We start from the raw sequence: 19,363 nt of genomic DNA, 5'->3' as shown, positions 1-19,363 counted from the left end.
AGCCTAATAATGTATATGACAAATACTTTTGCCCATAAACTGTGGCAAAAGGGCTATTTTTGCCCATATCCGAGTTGAATTTGGCTTGTAAAAATTGAACTTCATCAGTGGCGGGGAACACTAACTAGAGAAAGAAGACCAACAACACCACCCAGGGATTTGTACTCTACAAAATATGAATATAATAAACCTTAATTAAATTACCAGTTGGTAGTAAAAGCACACAGATTCAGCATGGCAGATTCTTTCCTTCAACAAAAGAAGGAAACTTAAAATTCCCTAAAACAATAGAAATAGATCAAATGTAAAAATAAGATTAAAATATTACCCTGAATATCATTTTTTCAAGAACTTGAGTCTGTGGAAATATCCACATTGTTTATGTTTGAAAGTCTCGCGATACACATTAAATTTTAATAACGAGCCATCTTGAGTCCCCTGTAGTAAAACACCTCCTTCTTTTGGTGACAGAAGGTCTCCCTGCTTCCCCCTTTTCACATTTTCCTTTTTGTTTCACCGAGGCTTACAGCTAAAAATCTTTTTCTTCTTTTTTTCTTTTTTCATGTGACCAGGGAGCATCATTAATATAGAGAATGGAGCCATTATGGAGGTTGTGGCTCCCTGGGTAGCACTGGGGAAGAGGTGGGACAATGGCTCCTCAGCATTAATGGCTCCTGTGTGCGCCTGCTATTAATCTCAACAAGGACTGAAGTGGCGTTACAGCAGCTGCAGAAGCAGGACAAACCAGTGCTGAGATTAAATGGAGTTAGTCTTGGGTCCTTTACTCTGACCTCTGACATCACCATAGCCGCAATTTACATTTGCTTAACATTACTTTGTGAATAAAATCAAGAATATTGCTATGCCTGAAATCCAGTTTTAGCACAAGCATCTTGGCATTTTGGACTGCCTCAAAAAATATGCTTTGGCTGGAAGCCATTTTTATGGGACGCATCCTGTTTAGCTTCAGAGATGTCAAATAATTCATGTAACCATGACAAGCTGGGCAAGCAATTTAGAGATTATGTTCAAGGAGTCAGGTACTTTAGCAGAAGGAATATGACAAAGTGGGTAAAAACAGCACTGACCTTGCTTTGCCACAAGGAGGACCCACTGATTAAATTTTGCTGCAATCTCATTCATTCCAACAGTTCAAAAAACCCTTGGAGACTGCTTGTAATACTGCAGAGTTTCACTAGATGGCAGGAATACATGAGCTAACGAGCGAGATCCTGGCAATTAACTTCCAAGGCAATCTCTTTCAGAAGCAAACCACCTGAACAAACAGGACAGGCACACCTTTTGCTTTGTAGTTTAACAGCAGTGATCACTGAGCTATGAAGAAGGTTTCTCTGTAGCATTTTAATTAAATGATAATTAAATGGTCCGGTGCTAAATCCAAGCTACCAGGCTACATCACATTCCTTCAGAAACTTAATTAAGCTTGTCCTTCAGAAATCTGATCAGGTTTCCATCTGCACAGCAGCATATGTGTTAAAGAAAGGCTGGTAAGTTAATGAGACATTAATGGTTATATCATTGTATGAGCTGCATGCTTTAAAGGAGACACCAGAAGTTAATTGAAGTCTCGTCAAGCTTGATAAGGTGCCTCAATGCAAACGGAGGGTGGTGGGTATAGACACACATTCATGTAAACATGCTTATATGAGATTGTTTTTTTAGCTGATATCTGCTGTCATCCCCTTGTTCTCATGTATTCATGTGCTGGCTAGCTTAAGCTGGAAATAAAAGAATAATTATGCATTAGCGTTTCTAATTAGGGCTTCTCTCAACGGTGAATGGACCACTGATGAAATTTTGGGGGGACTTATTAAATTACTGTGAAATCAAATTAGAAAGGCAAATTAATCCTTGCAATGAATTAGATCAGTGAATGAGAAAATTGACTTTTCAACACAAAGCAGGGATGAGAAGGTGGGATTGGTATAAAGCACAAGAAGGACTGCAAGCAGCCGAGTTCAGATTACTATCGAGGAGGCATGGCAACAGCTCTTATTTCACTGACCACGCAAGTACCTTATTTACATTTAGGTGGGAGCAGAGAATCCACAACAAATCCAGGGGAACGAGAAACTGATTCGTCTTTTAATCTGGGGCTACTCCAGAGCACTTCGATTTATTCTCTCACACATAAGTGCATATGTGACATTGACTCTAGACATGCTCTTGCATACCATCACTTTGCTGGTATTTTCACAGTGACCTCAGAGTAAACCTCATCCAGGTAATATATTATTTTTGACTTATAGAACTGTTGTTTTAGTATGTTAAATATGAGGATGTATATACTTAATATACACTCACCAGCTACTTTGTTAAATGCACCTTTTTAATTGCTTGTTAACTCACATATCTAATCAACCAATCACATGGCAGAAACTCAAGTCAGAAACTCATTCTGCACATAGATATAGTCAAGACAACTTGATGTTCCATCTGAAGAATGAAGAAGAAAAGTGATTTAGAAAATGTTGAACATTGCATGGATGTTGGTGCCAGATGGGTTGGTCAGAGTATTTCAGAAGCTGCTGACCAATTAGGAGTCTCCTGAACAGCCATCTCTAGGGTTTAAGAGGAGAGTGAAAAAAGAGAAAATATCCAGTGAAGAGTAGTTCTCTGGGGAAAATGCCTTGTTGATGGTAAAGCACAGAAGAAAATGCCAGGCTGCTTGGAGTAGACAAAAGGTGACTCAAATAACCGCTCGTTACACCAAGGTATGCAGAACAATGGACAGCATGTTGAACCTTCAAGCAGATGTTAAATCCTGAATTCAACTCTTCTCCTTGCATACAAGGCCCACTAAGCCCAGTCTTATCTTAAAGACCTGTCCTGTCTTCCCCCCATTACCTCCAACTGGTTGTGACAGATGACTGCCCCTTTCTTGAGCCTGGCTCTGCCAAAGGTTGCCAAGCGTTTGCTCATAGGGGCTTGTCTCGCTGTTGTAGGGTTTTACCGAACAATAAAAAATGTCTTGAGGTGACTTTCGTTGTGATTTGGGGCTATATAAATAAAACTGAAGCAGATGAGGTCCAGCAGCAGAAGACCACACCAGGCGCAACTTAACTTTCCAGCAGCATGTTGAATAAGAGCAGTTCTGAAGTAAAAAATTCAGCCAAATTCTAAAAAGATGTAAATAACAAAGTGACTGGAAATCTCTGAATTCAAGGACAGATTTTGCTACCTTTGAACACAACTGTTTCTCAGTTTCTTCAGTCTTTATGCTAAGATGGACTGACAGCCTTCAAGGTCCAGTTTCGTACAGACAGACTTTCTTACAACACATTTATAAAAAAATATTCAACTTTTCCTTTAAGTGTCATCTGGTGTTTTAACATGATCTGTCAAATTCAACTTTTTCAGGGAGCATAGAAAGGTTGAGGGAAAGGCTGCGTAATCATTATTTGCTGTGTTATCACAAATAGTATCAATAAATTATCTCTAAATTATCTTCTTTATCTTTTTCTTTCATTTTTCCTGTCTTGGTTATCATTGTTATTTTTGTTACATCTCAGAGTTTTTCAACATTTTGTTTTTCGACTTCAGTAATTAACAGAACCAAATGGCTCCTGGATCATTGTCATCACAGGAGTAGATTATTTGTACTTTTTATGGCTGCCTTTACTGTCAGTGAAGCAGGTTTCACCTACAGTTTGATGGTGGGATAACACCCGCACTTAAAATAACAAATCTGGCACACTGCGTTAACTGTTGCTATTAACAGCATAAATTTCATGATTTGATATCAAAGGAAGATAAATATACAGCAGAGGTATTAGATTCAGGTTTTATTTGGGTCACAAGGTTCAGCCTCTGTCTCGATGGCTCATAGGGAGAACTGATTACCTGTCAGACATGCTCTGTAATTCTTAAGCCCTGCATTAAGGTGACTGACTCTTATCAAATTGTTGGTAGTAATAGACTATCTGGGTCCACAGGAAAAAGAGGATTGCTTTCTATTTTATGTATCTGAATGAAAAACTGATTTAAATGCTGTCAAGGGGAAAGGGTTCAGATCACAGTCCAACATGGGGGAGGAATCTAATCAAGTCCAAGTGAACTGCATTATGAAAAAATACAGGCCGCTAAAGTGCACCACAATAAAAGCTCTCATGCTCCAGAAACACTAGACAAAACATATTTCTCCCATCAGTGCTCATCTAGATACTTCCAGATAAAAAAAAAAACAAACTCTGCATCTTGGCATCACATCCTGACACTTCGTGTTCTGCCAGAGAATTGCTAATAACGAGATCAATACACCGCAAATTGTGTTTGCTTTCTCTCTTTGATGTACCACAGGCTTCGAGGAACGGCTGACAGTGTCGCTGTGAACTCGTCTGTGAAATCAAGAGATGAAAGACGGATGTATTTGACTTGATAAATGATCTAAATTTACAAGAGTGAAAGTGTCTTTTATTCTTATTTATTCTTAAGCCTATCCAGCTGATTTAAAGCTCCCTTGGATTTTTTTTTCTTTCTCCTTTGTCAACACTGGAAAAAATACAGCTCATTCCAGCTCCGTCCTGTAAGGTTCAACAGTTTTAGATAATTATGCTATAAAACTGACACCATCCTACAAAATCTGGGCAGCAAATGTTTGCATAAAACTGTCCCGCTAAAGATAATTATTGCACTCCATTGTTTTAGAGTACAAATATCAAGCAGGAGGCTGAAAGCAATTTGTCGGCACCTATAATAAAACACTGTCAAGCTGGAATGCTTTGTGCTTGTGTCTGTAGGAGTTGGCCAGCCTTGAACACACACAGCCAGCGCCTTCCAGGATCCATAATGAAAACAAGCTTGTACTAGCGTCTGTATTAACTGTGCACTGATTATACATTTCTGGTGGTGAGATCAGAATGGGTGCTGGGTTTTCTCTGCCTTGCCATATGTGGAAAGACAAGTCTCAGATACTACAGGAGGATCGGTATGGTGAGCAGCTCAGCAGGGCATACAGATGGAGGACATGAACAAAAGCTTCTTATGAGGGAGGCTTTTTTAAATTCATATGCAGCACTCAGTATTTTCTGTGATTACATTATTCTATTATTGTGCCCACAAGCATCAGTCGCATTTAATGTAGCTGATCGAGTTGGAATTCATTTCAAGTACTTCTGGATGTTGGTGCATCAATAATAAAATTAGAATTCGATATCTTTTAAAAGTCTTTGAATGCAGTTCAGTGGAGTACAACATTTTCAGGAAACCGATGACAGGAAAAGAACTGAAAGATTGTCCAAAATTTATGTAATTATGTAGTAGAAATGCAGCTGCTGATTGGTTCATGTTTTAAAAAATGTAAGGTGTCCAGTATATAAGTGAAAAACTACCTCAATACATTTAAATAAGATCAAGAGCCTATTTAGAACTTTTACTGTACTGTGGGCCATATTGTGATACAGAGAATGGTCTCAAAGAGAGAAAATATACATTGAGCAGCAGTTCTCCAGGCAAAAATGTCTTACTGATGTCAAAGGTCAGAGGAGAAAGGCCAGACTTCTTCAAGCTCATTATGCAGAAGAGCATCTTTGAATGCTGAATATGTTGAACTTTGAAGCAGATGGACTACAGCAGCAGAAGACCACACCAGGTGCAACTTTTATCAGCTAAGAGCAAGAAACTGAAGTTTGGAAAAACATTGCCTGGGCTTATGAGTGTTTGATTTGTCACAAACAACATGAAAGCATCGAGTCTCAGTTGTTCAGGCTTGTGGGAAAACTTTCCTAGCACAGTTTGGCTCCTTAGAAAAACTCGATAATAACACAAAGAATGTCCTAAAGCTCAGATCATTTCAAGAAATTTTCTTGAACATGACTCATTAAATAGTTTCCACACTCACCAATTTCAATCCAGTAAAGCACCTTTGGGATGGATGGGCAGCAAATCTGCAGCAACTGTGTGATGCTATGTCAATATGGACCAAAGTCTCTGAGGAGTGTTTCCAGTACATTGGATAATCAATGCCATACTTGTATATTTCTATTTCTAATCAGTACTCACTTTATGGTTACTAGACAACGACTCACACTGACTTTGGTACTCACCTGACTCTCCATACATCATCATGAAGTACAATGGGGCCAAGTTATGAAAACAAATTTACCTTTTATTGGTGTAAATGTCCTTTACCTGTGTAAATGCACTTTTTACTTTTTTATACGCCAGAATTTAGTCATTTGCAACAAATTATTATGTGGAGCTCTCGCCTACAGTATGTGTTGCACATCTCTGGGGGTTTTGGGACTCCACTTTGAGAACCAGTAATATCTGCTTCAAGGTAGTAATGCCAGTAATAGGTTTCAGAAACTCTACCAGCTTCACTCAGTAATTCTCTGCTGCTTCAGGTAACTGCTTTGTGTTTTAACATATGTACAAGCTTTATTAGATATCAGAGTGGTTGCATTGGTGATGACTAAGTCAGAAGTGACAGGAAACTGGCCTCTCTCAGCGTTATAGCTAGCTGTGTAAACACCTTCCTTTTCTCCTTACTTGCAAAGTGGCACTTCACGATGTTTATATAAAGCTTCTTGTATGAGTGAGCATCCCTACCGTCTTCACCGTGAGACCTTTATGAGCCATAAGGCTGCTGTTCTACAGCTTGCATGTACTCTTCTGAGTTACATAACTCAAGTCTTACTTTTACAAGTTTTCCAGTTGTCATATTTGCAGCACAACTTCTTCTCGGCTCAGAAATCCTGCATTATTTTTCTTGGGAAGGTTGGAAATATAAGTGACATGTCTATATTCACATGAGTCAGGAAAACCAAGAAGCTAAAGCACAGCCTATATCAACTGTGGGTTTTAAATATATACCAGCCTGCCAATCAGAGGGAAGTCAAGGGTGGAATTGGAACTGGCAGCAAATTCAAATTCACACTGTCACAGCATAAAGGAGGAGTGCCGCAGGCTCTCTCTCAACCTACTGTCTCTCACAGTCAAGTCCTGCACTTGTTAAATCTTTTGACAAGAGGTATTATCTTCAAAGTGAAGATCTGCAGACTTGAGATTTTTTCTCAGCCACAGTAAACCCGAAGGATTCCCTTACAAAACAGAGATTTTAAGTAATAAAACCCCTAAGTTACACACTATGGGGCACTGTGATAGATTAGTAATTACAAAAGCTGTAATATTAAAAAAAAATTAAGAACATATCAATATTCTCAATAATAATAATAATTCATATAATGCAGTGTGTGTCCCCAAACCTCCTCCTGACATTTCAGCTGACTCTAGGTGCCTTATCACTGTCTATTAAGTGTAATTGTTCCTTTTTGTGCCTTTCTGTAAAGTGATGGATATACACTCTCTCCATCTCCTGACAAAATGTTCGTGAAATTCATTTAACAGAAAAAAGGATGAATGACCTGAAGATGAATCCTATTTGTTCTTGTTCCAGTCGGTAATAGAAATAAATAATATAGTTGGTTGGTTTGGTCCAGGTCTTGTGCCACCAAGCAAAGACTCACTTACTGGGAGAAATACACTGGCTGGCCAATTTGTTAGGTACACCTGCTCACTTGCTCAAATTAGTAGCAAATTAGTGCATTTAGGTATGTAGAAAGAAATGTTATAGATGAATTTGATTGTTTAATTATCTGTAGAGATCATGATAGTGTTTATTCTTGATTGTTGTTTTTGTTCAAATGATCTTAGACTGTATCAGAAACCTTCCAGGTCTTAAAAGTGAAGTCTGTTTGGAAATGTCTTAGAGCTGCACTCTTTGCAATACTCAGCAGGGGGTAAATTCTCCTAGATGCAGCTGGATAGAAGCCTCTTATTGACGCCTGATCCATGCCTTCAGTAAAAAGTTTCCTGATGAAGCCTTAATTGCTAATTTCAAGTTTTACTTAGTAAAGCACGTATTTTATTTTGGAACTTATGGTCCCTATCAATGTCCCGAAGAATGAGTGGGGTATGTTGACAAAGAGCGTTTATACACTCAGTTAGCACTTTATTAGGGATACCGTGCTAAAACTGTTTTGAGCCTACTTTTGCCTTCAGAACTGCTTCAATTGTTTGTGGCTTTGATTCAACAGTTAGGTGCCAAGAAAATATCTCCCACACCATTACACCACAACCAGCCTTTACCTGAATAAAATGTCACTGCATAAATCAAAACACCTCATCGGGTCATGATTTTGAAATCATCTGTTGTTCAGTTTTGGTGAGTGTGAGTTGTAGCCTGTTCTTAGCTGACAGAATTGGCACATGCTATATTCTTCTGTTGCTCTAGCCAATCTGGTTCAAGGTTCAATGTGTTCATTTTATGTGAGATGGTTTTGCATTAAGATCCCAGTAGATGAACAGTTTCTCAAATACTCCACCAATACTAACAACCATGCCACACTGAAAGAGTCTTAAAACACCTTTCTTCCTCATTCTAATGCTTGACTTGAACTTGGACAGCAGGTCATCTTGACCGTATCTACATGCCTGAATACATTAAGTTGCTGCCATGTGACTGGCTGATTAAATATTTGCATTAACAAGGAGTTGAAGAAGGTGTACCCAATGAAGTGACCAGTCAATGTGTACATCTTGAAGCCCTAAACCTAAATTTTATTATTAATCAAGTTAGGGTATTAGTCAACAAAAATGAGAACTTATCCCAAAGGAAATAAGTCCAATTAAGCCCAGAAATCAAGACCCATCAATGTTTGTGTAAAGATGTGTAGATTTGGTGTTTTTGCACATGGGACTGGACCATTTTGAATGATCAGTACTTTTTGTTGCATTACACAAATATAATGTTGGTTGTGGGTAGACACAAACTTGAGACAACATATTGAATTATGTGTCATTCTTTAGCATTGTTTGATGAGTCAGTAAATGACCTCCATAATGTTAGTTTGTGTAATTCTTAATAAACCACAGTCGATAAGATTTGTGGGAACTAGGCATTATTTAATTGACACAACAGGAGCTGTGTACAGTGTTTTTATTCTGGGTAATCTCACGGGATGCCAGGAGGTATCAGAACCCATGTTTCCTTGAACCAGGCCATATTTGGATCTGTAAAGACACAGTGCTCTCTGAAAACAAGCCTTCTGTAAGGTGGTATTAAAATTAAAAGGTTTTCCTTGGCATATTTGTCTAATGTGGTGTAGTGCTGTGGAGAAATGTGAATGTTCTAAATAGTAAATCCTAATAAAAAAAATCTGCATTTTAAAGAATAGTATCCCCTTGTCTGTGGATATTATTCATCCATGTCCCTCTGTCCCTTCTAAGCCATATTTTTAGAGCACTTTCCTTAGAGACATTATTGTCTCTGGACCTGACATTTAATTATGAAAAGAATAATTAAAATGATGCATACAAAAAGCTGCACTTGTGCCTGAGATCAACTGGTGGCTCTGTGCTGATAAGTCCCTTTAATTGACGAGATAAAAGCCGCAGAAGCAGTTGCTTGACAGTATGCAAGTGTCCGCTCCTGCAAAAGCTGATTGTCCCATCACATGTACAACATGCTGATAATGCATCCATCACAGCCAAAGCCTCATGGGGTCCAAGATGGAGCTCCATTTCTGCCTAATCATACACAGCAGCTGCCAGGGTTGTCCACCCCTGCAGCCACCTTCTCTTTGCATCAAGAACAAACACCACCCCTATACTCCACTACCTCATAGTATACGACTTTAATGAGGCTCACTTTCAACACAAATCCTCCTCTTTTCCTCCTGTTTCTGTTCACGTTTAGCCAAAGAAAGAGGACACGGTAGACTGCATTTATTACATCCTCACACTCAAATATCACGTATGTGTGTGTGCACGGTAACAATAACTCCTTCCACCCACACACTACCCCCTCCCGTCCCCCTCCCCTTCTGAAAACCACAACCACCACCTCACACACACTGCTCCAGCGCCTTCAGTGGCTCACGTGCCACAGCACACTCCGCTGAATCCCACGCTTCAGAGGAAAAATTCTCCCCACACTGAAGTCCAGAGGGGCAGCAGAGTGTGGGGGTGTTATCCAGCTTTCAGGGAAATAGAGGATTTTGCTCTTTATCAATGTGATGATGCAGACTTAATTAGTAAAGATGAAGAAGCAGTACTGCTGGCAATCGTGATTTGGAAGAATGAGATCAGAATCAGGCACGAGAACTCATGTTAATCTCTGTTTTATTAATGAGTTTGACAGGTTTAAGGATTTTAGGTGATTTGGTGAAAAGTCAGATTCGTGCCTCTTAATTGTGTACCTTATATGCTCTTTAGTGTAGTATTTATATTCTTCTTTCACCTTGATTATGCTGTCTATCTTGTATTTATTGTCAAGATAATTCCAACTCCCTTTTTACAAAAGTCCTGAAGGAGAGTTTAAAATGGAAAAAAGCCGTTTTGCGAGTTTAACATTTACAATAGTCCAAAATAATAATATTTTTTTAATTTTGAAAAAAACAAACAAACAAAACAAGCACGCTTATTTTGACCATATCTGCCATTTTCCGTTAAATGAGCTTAATAATTTCTCATTTTAGCTGTAACTAATGCTCTTTTTTTCCTCTTACTTTTACCCAGAAGAGGAGAGAGGAGAGAGATCAAGTAGCCCACACACTGTGCAATGTGTGCGGAGGGGTGATGCCTCGGGAGCGCATCACAGGACACAAAACCCCACTGCAAGACGCAGTGCCAGAAGAGAGCAGCTTTGGCAAGAGAGCTTGTTTTCTGTAGATTAGAGTGGGGAGAAAGAAGGAAGTTAGTCCGTTAAAAAACTAACAAACATAGGTTTTCTATCATGTCGGAATCCTCCTGAATATCTTTGCCGAAGAAGAAACAATGTAGTTGAAAGAAAAGGGAATCTCCACCGGTGAAGAGATCCGGGGATGCATGGACACGGTTACGGGTGATTAGTGTAATTTTGCAGCTGCAAAATAAAGACTGGATATGCGCAGAAAAACTGGAGAGAAGTGAGTTTCGGGTGTCCACAGGATGGACACTGCGGAGGTAATTCTCTCGGTGCTGGTGGTTGTGATTATTATAGTGTCGCTGCTGTCCAACGTCCTGGTGCTGATTTGCTTTTTGTATAACCCGGAGATCCGCAAGCAAGTCCCCGGTCTGTTCAACCTCAACCTCACCTTCTGCAACTTGTTGCTCACCGTCTCCAACATGCCGCTCACTTTGGTAGGACTTGTCAGTAAAGCTCAACCGGGGGGAGATGGCTTCTGCCAGATCGTGGGCTTCTTGGAGACTTTCCTGTCCACGAACTCGATGCTGAGCATGGCAGCTCTGAGCATCGACAGGTGGATCGCGGTGGTGTTCCCCCTGAGGTACCACTCCAAAATGCGCCACAAAGACGCGGCTTTTGTGCTCGCGTACACGTGGGCGCACTCCATGTCCTTCTCCACGGTGGCCGCCTGTCTCTCCTGGGTTGGATACCACCGGCTTTACGCATCCTGCACCCTGTCCAACCCCAGAGCGAGCAATCGGACACAGTTTGTCGTCTTCACCATCTTTTTCCACTCTTTCACCTTTCTTCTATCTTTCATAGTATTATGTGTCACATACCTCAAAGTACTTAAAGTAGCAAGGTTTCACTGTAAGAGGATCGACGTTATTACAATGCAAACTTTGGTGCTTCTAGTGGATATACACCCCAGGTGAGCTACTTTAAGTTATCAATCCTGCAACTATAACGTTATATGGTATAGCAATCTGGTACCTTTATATTTGTAGAGCTTGAAAAGTATTTAAAAATTAGTTAAAAGGAAGGGTTTAGCCTCTTTTATTCTCCTATCTAAAACAGCGAATCTTACATGTGAATTGAGTCCTCGCTCAAAATCTAATATAACTGAAATGTCATCTGGGGTGATTGCTTTATTCTGTCTCTGTGCAGAATAGCTCCCATGGAAATACTATACAATCTCTGAGTGTGTGTGTGTGTGTGTGTGGTTGAATAGCCTACTGCAGATTATAAATCCTGTTATTACTCACACAGATGACCTCTATTTCATAAAAAAAAAAAATCTCCAAAGCAATGTGTCACCATGGCATCACAGCTGTGGTGCACTCAGGTATCACACAAAACCATACAGGCACAGAGAAAATGATTAAACTGGAATTCTTAAAAGGGAGATCCCCACTTTGAGCCTTTAATTTGACCCAGTTGATTTACCTGAACTCACCCTATACTGGATCTCCCCATGCTTTACCCCTACATGACACCCACTCCCTGTTGTCTCATATTAACCCACTTTGTGGGCATCCCTCTTTATGTGTTTGTGCTTGTAGTGTCCGTCAGCGTTGTCTGGAGGAGCAGAAGAGGCGACGACAGAGAGCGACAAGGAAGATCAGCACCTTTATCGGCACCTTCATGCTCTGCTTCGCTCCCTATGTGATCACGAGGTGAGTAGTAGAGAGACTGGGTGACCAGAGGGAATCCATGCTGGACCACCATGCAGAGTATGCAACCCTTGGATACCTCCTTGCACTCCAGTCACAGATACCCATATCCCTCCCCTCCTGCTTCCTTTCTCTCTCCCCTCCGCTTCCTCCTCACACTGGCCAGAGCTGGAAGATGAGATTGGCTGACCTTGTGATAAGTAATATGCCTCTGCTCTGCTGTTGCTGCTGCTGCATTAGCACTTTTTCTCTTCGAGTTCGCGGGGTGCATATCAGTTTGTCAGGTAGAATCCACTCACATCAATCACTAAACAAAGACAGGATACCAAATAAGGCCTGTAGTGAGTGAGACACATAAGTCATCGGGTTGCTGTCATGTGAGACATTTACTTTAATACAGTCAGACCCACAAGCATTTGGACAATGAGAACCCACCACCACAACAGAATTTAAATCAAACAATCAAGATTGTTGTGATTGAAGTGCAGAATTTCAGCTTTAGATTAAGAGATTTGACAAAAGAATCTTTATGCATAGACCTGCTGCACTGTAAAGGGGTTGCTGTAAAATCTACAGCAACTACATGGCAGCTGGATGCCAGTAACTTACTGTAAATAAAACTCACAGTAGAAAAAAATTGAAGTAGACGTGATCTGAGTTAAATACAGTAGGCTTTGGCAGTAACCTGTTCTTCTATGTGGACAACAAGTGCTCCCAATTTATTGTGTTTTCAGTGGATAACAAAGCTTAGCTGCAAAAGTAGGTATGACCTCAAATTACTTTGTCATATCACCTAAGCCATAAGTTCTGGAGAATTTCCTTTCTCCTGGAAAAGCAGTTTTGCCCTCCTAACAATTTAACTGTAAATATAATTACAGTAGCCTATGTAATGTTACATTATGAGATAATATGTGCTGAAAGCTCTTGTGCTAACTGTGTATCTGTGTACGATAAACAGAGATTTTGAAAAATGGACTCTGTTTAAAATTGCTTTGGACCACTGCCTACCATTTCCCTAACGTCTTTACTTCTACATAATGGGATGAAACCTACTAGCTGCATCTTCAACCAGTTTCCAAGAGGTTCGGTTTGGGGTATTCATTTCATGTTAAATTTTCCGATTTCCCCTGATCCTCTGCTTTGTGGAGTTCTAGCTTCTTCTGTGTTAACTCGTGTGAGAAAACACCTTTGCATTTGTGTGGCGCTGTGACCAACATTCACTCGTTCTGTGGAGTGTGTGTGAACAAATGACAGGGATGGCTAGTAGCCCATGTAAGGCCTGTGGTAATACGCTGACAGAGCTCTATTTTGGATGGCCTAATCATACAGAGTGCAAGTGTAGACAATCAGCGGTTTTATACAGCTTTATGATGGTTTAATAACTTACACTTCACACAAATGTGTCTAAAAGCAAAAACAAGTTGGGAGTGCCACGAACTGCTTTGAGATGCAGACCTCACAAGACTGTAAAGCTTATTAAGAGCTGCTTTAAATTAAATATTTATATTATATTATACACTAATGAGATGGTGTTTTTTTGTTTTTTACCAGACTGGAAGAATTCACTGTCTGACATTTTCTGCTCAGTCTTCAGTCTAATGTGGTTGTCAGTTACAATCAAACTTTGTTCACAGACACTCATTACTGCTTATCTGTTTTACTCTTCTTTTGTCTTTTCTGGCTTTAAATATTGCTGACTGCAAATTAGAAATGAAATCTAATATAGCCCCACACTGTAAATCCACATTCACGACAGAAAGGCGGGGAAATCTTGTACTGTCCTTTGACAGCTACCTACTTTTTTTCTTGTGGGTAGATGAGAAAAATAACTTTATACAAATATGTGTTTAATGGGATTCCTGTATTTATAAAGAAGCAGAACATTTTCGTAAGTAACTCCCTGCTTACTATGGGGGAAAAATAGAACACTGTGTTGCAAATGTATTTCAGTTTCTGCTCAATAAGCTTAAGGCATGCATGTCTTTTCCAGCATGTTGACTTGCCTTTCTACCACGCTCTCTCTCACCACCCTCTGTTTATGCTTCCCTGCAGGATCGTGGAGTTATTTCCAGCGGTGCCTATCAACCCTCACTGGGGAATTGTCTCCAAGTGCTTAGCTTACAGCAAGGCAGCTTGCGACCCATTTGTGTACTCCCTCCTCCGACACCAGTACAAGAAGACATGCACTGACATCATCAACAAGCTGCTGAAGCGCAGCTCCTTGAACGCGTCCGGACACCAGCACGAGAGCCAGGTGAACAGCATACCCACCGTGGAGTGACCGGCATTGCCCCGATGGGAAGGTTAACCCGACAACTGTCAGGGAAAAAAGAACCTAGTTTAGTGTCGATGAAGAAGTGGAATAAATTTTGGTAGTTCCTGTCCATGTCTGCTTGAATTTGGTCTACAAAAAAAGGAAAGAAAACAGAACAGACAAGGTCAACTCCCTGTACAGGAATACCACTGCGCTTTCATACCGAGTGCCCAGAACAGCAAATCAGTGCAGTGAACTTGCTGTGAGGACAACAAAGAGCAGCAGATTCCATGTCCACCTGGAGAGACAGATGTGCTTACCCAGGATGAATGGCCACCTAAAAGTTTTATTATTTTAGGGTAGCTTACAGTCAGATATGAGATACAGTTTATTATATACAGATTTTGCAGTGTGTCTGTTTGTTTTGACATAACTGTAATATTCATTTTATCTTACAAAAAAGGGGGGAGGGTGGGCTGTATGTCTGTTTTAGTCTGTGCAAAGTGTTTGCAGTAATTTATACATTAATTCTGTATGTAGCACTGAAGACTAGTCTAACCAAAACTTGACAAAGTAGAAGAACAAGTTCCCAAATTGTATTGTAGATGAAAACATACAGCAGACTGTGCACACTGCACAGGATGGCTCAGGTATAGCCCAGTCCGAATTAAGCAAATTCTTTGGGTATTTTTTATTTTTCAATACATTATCTGGCTGTATTAGCACCGGATGTAAATATATTTTGTTTTATGTGTACTGGCATCGTTCATGCTTTAGCACCCATTTTAAGGACTTACTGATCTGTCCAAGCAGAGTTTTAGCAGAAAGAAAAAACCTTCAAACCGACTGCCTTTGCTGTCATGACTGACATGTGGCCCTCAGGTTGTTAAGTCAAGTGAAGCATGATCAACTGTATTTGCCTGGGTTTGTACTCACAGTCACAAGTGACCCGTAGAGACTGCTCGATGCTTTTTCACACATACAGGAAGGAAAATGCACGGGACATGTCTTTTGGCAAAAAGATGAGATGATTTAATAGAGATGACAGCCACGGACACGAGAAAATAGTAGAGCAAAGCACCTCTGGATGCAGAAATAATCAGTTTGAATGGGTGAAGTAAAAAAAGAAATATCTCTGAACAGCTAAGGCCAACTAAATGTGCAATGGTAATAGTTGAGAGCACCTTTACCACATAATATTATTAAAATCAGTCTGAATTACTGAATATGCTCAAAACAAGGGATGATAATCCTAGCTAAACTAAGATAGGATTAATAACTTGGACCGCAAAACTAAATGATCCTAGTCTGTGATTCCTATTAGTCTTTTTTTTTTTCTCAGATAACCAGCAGCAGGTTTTCCAACTACTTTGCCAGGAAGTCAGCGACAGGAAAGAGCTAGTAGTGATAATAGATAAGTGGGCAGCTAAGCTACTAACACAGATATTAGATATTGATACTAATGCAAGGACTAATAGAAGGACTCAATTGTATTTATAAATATAACATATTGTTGTCTTTGCTGATAAAAAGGTTTTTCTTTTAAATAATCACCTGAAAGCAGTAGAAGGCAGATGAAAATCATCCAGTGCCACTTATATTTGTAAAGCTTTGGCAAATGATGGTGGAAGGCACCAAGTAGAAATAATTATGACCTTATAAACTTTATTTAAAGGAGACGTGCAACAAACAAGTCTCTAACAACACCAGGCTACCAGTTGGACCCTAACTTTAACCCACCTGTCCCACTAACCCTAAGTTATTTCATTTTTTTTCTTGGTAAAGAGATAAAAAAAAAATAGTTTTAAGCAATTTAGAATTATTTTGTTGGTTTGGTCCATTAAATCGAAACAAAAACATCCAAAGATACTGTATTTGATTTTATAGAAGACTTTGATAGAAGACAATAGAAAACCAGTTATATTTACTCGTTTACAGTACATTTTAATTTTTTTTGTCATGTGGAAACAAAATGCATTAAACAGTACATCTGACAGTGAGATGGGGAGTGAAAATGCAGTGCCAAAATTACTGATGATGCCCAGTGAGCTAAATATAAGCAGATGTAATTAATTTTCTAAAAGCAGAAAAGAAAACAAAAGAAGTGAAGGCTATTTATGTAGGGTGTAAGGATTCATAATTTTACAAAGGAGAAACAGTTGTCTTGACTATATCATGCATTGTACGACGCTCCAAGACAGCTGATGCCTTAAATTCTATAATATGTTAGTTTTAAGTTTTTCAGACATATAGATATCTAGAACTATATTACTGGAATCAATAATTGCCTTATTCACTTCTGTTCATCAACGTTACTCGAAATCTGCTTCCTTTTTGTTATCCTCTAATTCTGATTTCCTGAAGTTCTCACTTGCCCACATTAAATGTTTCTCATAAATGATGACTAAAACGAAACCTAAACCTAAAACATGTCGACATATTTAGATGAAAGGCAATGTGAAAAGTATTTTTGAGTCTTTTGATATATGTAAATGTAATTTATTGGGATAATTTATTGTATGTCTGAGTTTTACAGAATGTGCTGCTACAAATGCAAATGAAGTTTATCCTGTTGTGGATCGGTGGCAATGAGTGGAGTGTAATATACCTCATTTTGTTTATCAGTGACTGACCTGACTGCCTAAAGTGTTTTGTTATGTACCTCCTGATTTATAAAACCATGGCTCGATGCTGCTGCTGCTGCTGCTGCTAAAGATGGCTAAGATGACAAACCCACGATGTTGGCGGTGATGGGATGAATGCTTTTTCCATAATATTTTTTTTTAATGGAGATTGTAATTGTTATGTTGGTAAAAATGACAAAGATGACTGTTTTAGATTTTAACCATGATGATTAAACTGATGACAACTGTTATTGATGCGACAACAAAGAAACACTTACTCTCACACTCACACCATTGTAACACAGCTCACACTTGCACATATAACTTTAGTTCTATTTGACATAATGGATAAGATGAATCCATAAGAGGTCTTCATGAAGCTTCTCAGCCTCTCGTAATGGAGTCTTTGTGTCTTTGTTCACAGACATAAACACTAGTGCATCTTAAACAATTGAATATTGTGAAAAAGTCAAAATTTTCTGTGATTTAATTCAAAAAGGTAAAATTCATACAGTGAAATAATTCACGCCTTTTTGTTTTAATGTAGCTTTTTATGGTTTATAACTCACGACAATCAGAAACCCTGTATCTGAAATTACTAGAACATTTCATTTAGTGTTTTGAGTATATTGCTTTTCAGACAGTGTCTTATTCGCTACATGCAACCACAATCACAGGAAAGACTGCAGACTTTGCAGTTGTTCAGATGAAGGTCGTTAACACTCTCCACAAAGCACCGCAGAAGGTCACTGCTAAAAAGGCTGGCTGTTCACAGAATGCTGTATCAAAGCATATTAATGGAAAGTTGACCGGAATCGAAAAGCGCAGAAGGAAAAAGGTGCACAATCAACAGGGATGACTGCAGCCTTAAGAGGACTGACGTGCAAGGTTGATTCAAGAACTTGGGGAAGCTTTACAAGGAGTGGGCTGAGGATTGTGTCAGTGCATGAAGAGCTAGACACACAGAGCTCTTGAAAGGAGCTACAACTGATGCATTCCTAATATCAAGCCACACCTGAACCAGAGATGTCAGAAGGGTCTTACCCAGGCTGAGGAGAAAAAGAACTGGACTGTTGCTCAGTCCAAAGTCTTTGAGTTGCTGAAGTTGGTGTCCGTATCTTATCAGGAGCCATATTTCTTTTCCTTTTTTTCCCCTATTTTTTCTTTAACTTCCTGCTTTAGCAATAACAAGCAATAACTATTTGGTTTTTTTAGATTTTGAGAATGCATCTGTGTTGGACAGAAGGGGGAAAAAAGCAAGGGTTTGACGAGATGACTCTCATGTATCTGCGGCAATTCAGACTGTTACCACGAGCAATCAGTCTGAGTCACAGGGATGCCATTTTTTCTGTTCACACCACAATGCAGGTGGTAATGAAACAGCACCAGCTGACAGAGAAGGGCCTGGCTGTAAAACACTGATATCCTGTACACTGATTACCACCCCAGGAGCCAGTGATTATCTACAGGTGGGTGGCACTGACCATCTAATACGGTTTAATGGTGGTTAGCTTCAGCCCACTCGGGCTTTTTTGGGGGGGGGGGGGAGTTTCAGTGAGAAATATGCCACAACTCAAAGTGAAAAGTAGACACCTCACACAAAAAGCAAAACACAAATCAAAAGAATATGTTGGGATCTTTTTTCCTCCATATGATACTTTTGTTTAGGACTGGTTAGGTTAGGTTCAGACATAGGTAACATAGGTACGATTTGTGAAACTCAATTATTATAAGAGTTTAATTTTTAAATGTAACTCAGGATGATTATTATCTTCCTGTGTGAAAAACCCCAAACATGTGGGGCTTATTCCTGCAGTTGTCCTTTTCTTTCTCTCCCATATGCTACCACATGCTTTTTGTTTGACTATATTTTTTTTATATATATAAAAAAATGTGTGACATATTCTCACTATGCTGCTATGTGTGGCTGCTGCAAGAATATACTTTCACTAAAATGATAAATGTACTTGGCCTTTTTTTTTTGTTCCTTTGTTTTTCCTTTTTTTATTACATCCTTACACATGCTTTCACTTATTTGTCTGATTACACTTTTTTAAAGCAGCCCATTGGACAAAAACATGAAGTGCTTTATTAGCAAGGTGTGCCCAGAGGTGTATCAAACACT

The 19,363-nt window shown here is 39.4% G+C and overlaps 1 protein-coding gene across 1 annotated transcript; it reads left to right on the top strand.

Annotated features, from left to right (window-relative positions):
- The first annotated feature begins 9,945 nt into the window (after positions 1–9,945).
- LOC113028338 (G-protein coupled receptor 26-like) lies at positions 9,946–17,489 on the top strand. The gene is made up of 3 exons (XM_026178535.2): positions 9,946–11,618; positions 12,250–12,363; positions 14,413–17,489. Exons 1-3 carry the CDS (start codon positions 10,951–10,953, stop codon positions 14,639–14,641), a joined length of 1,011 nt encoding a protein of 336 aa, XP_026034320.1. The 5' UTR covers positions 9,946–10,950; the 3' UTR covers positions 14,642–17,489.
- The last annotated feature ends 1,874 nt before the right edge of the window (positions 17,490–19,363 follow it).

The sequence above is a fragment of the Astatotilapia calliptera genome, chromosome 8 (genome assembly GCF_964374335.1).
Source record: "Astatotilapia calliptera chromosome 8, fAstCal68.1, whole genome shotgun sequence".
Taxonomy (NCBI): Eukaryota; Metazoa; Chordata; class Actinopteri; order Cichliformes; family Cichlidae; genus Astatotilapia; species Astatotilapia calliptera.
The sequence above is the reverse complement of the archived record's forward strand: the minus strand, read 5'-3'. Positions and strand labels throughout refer to the sequence as shown.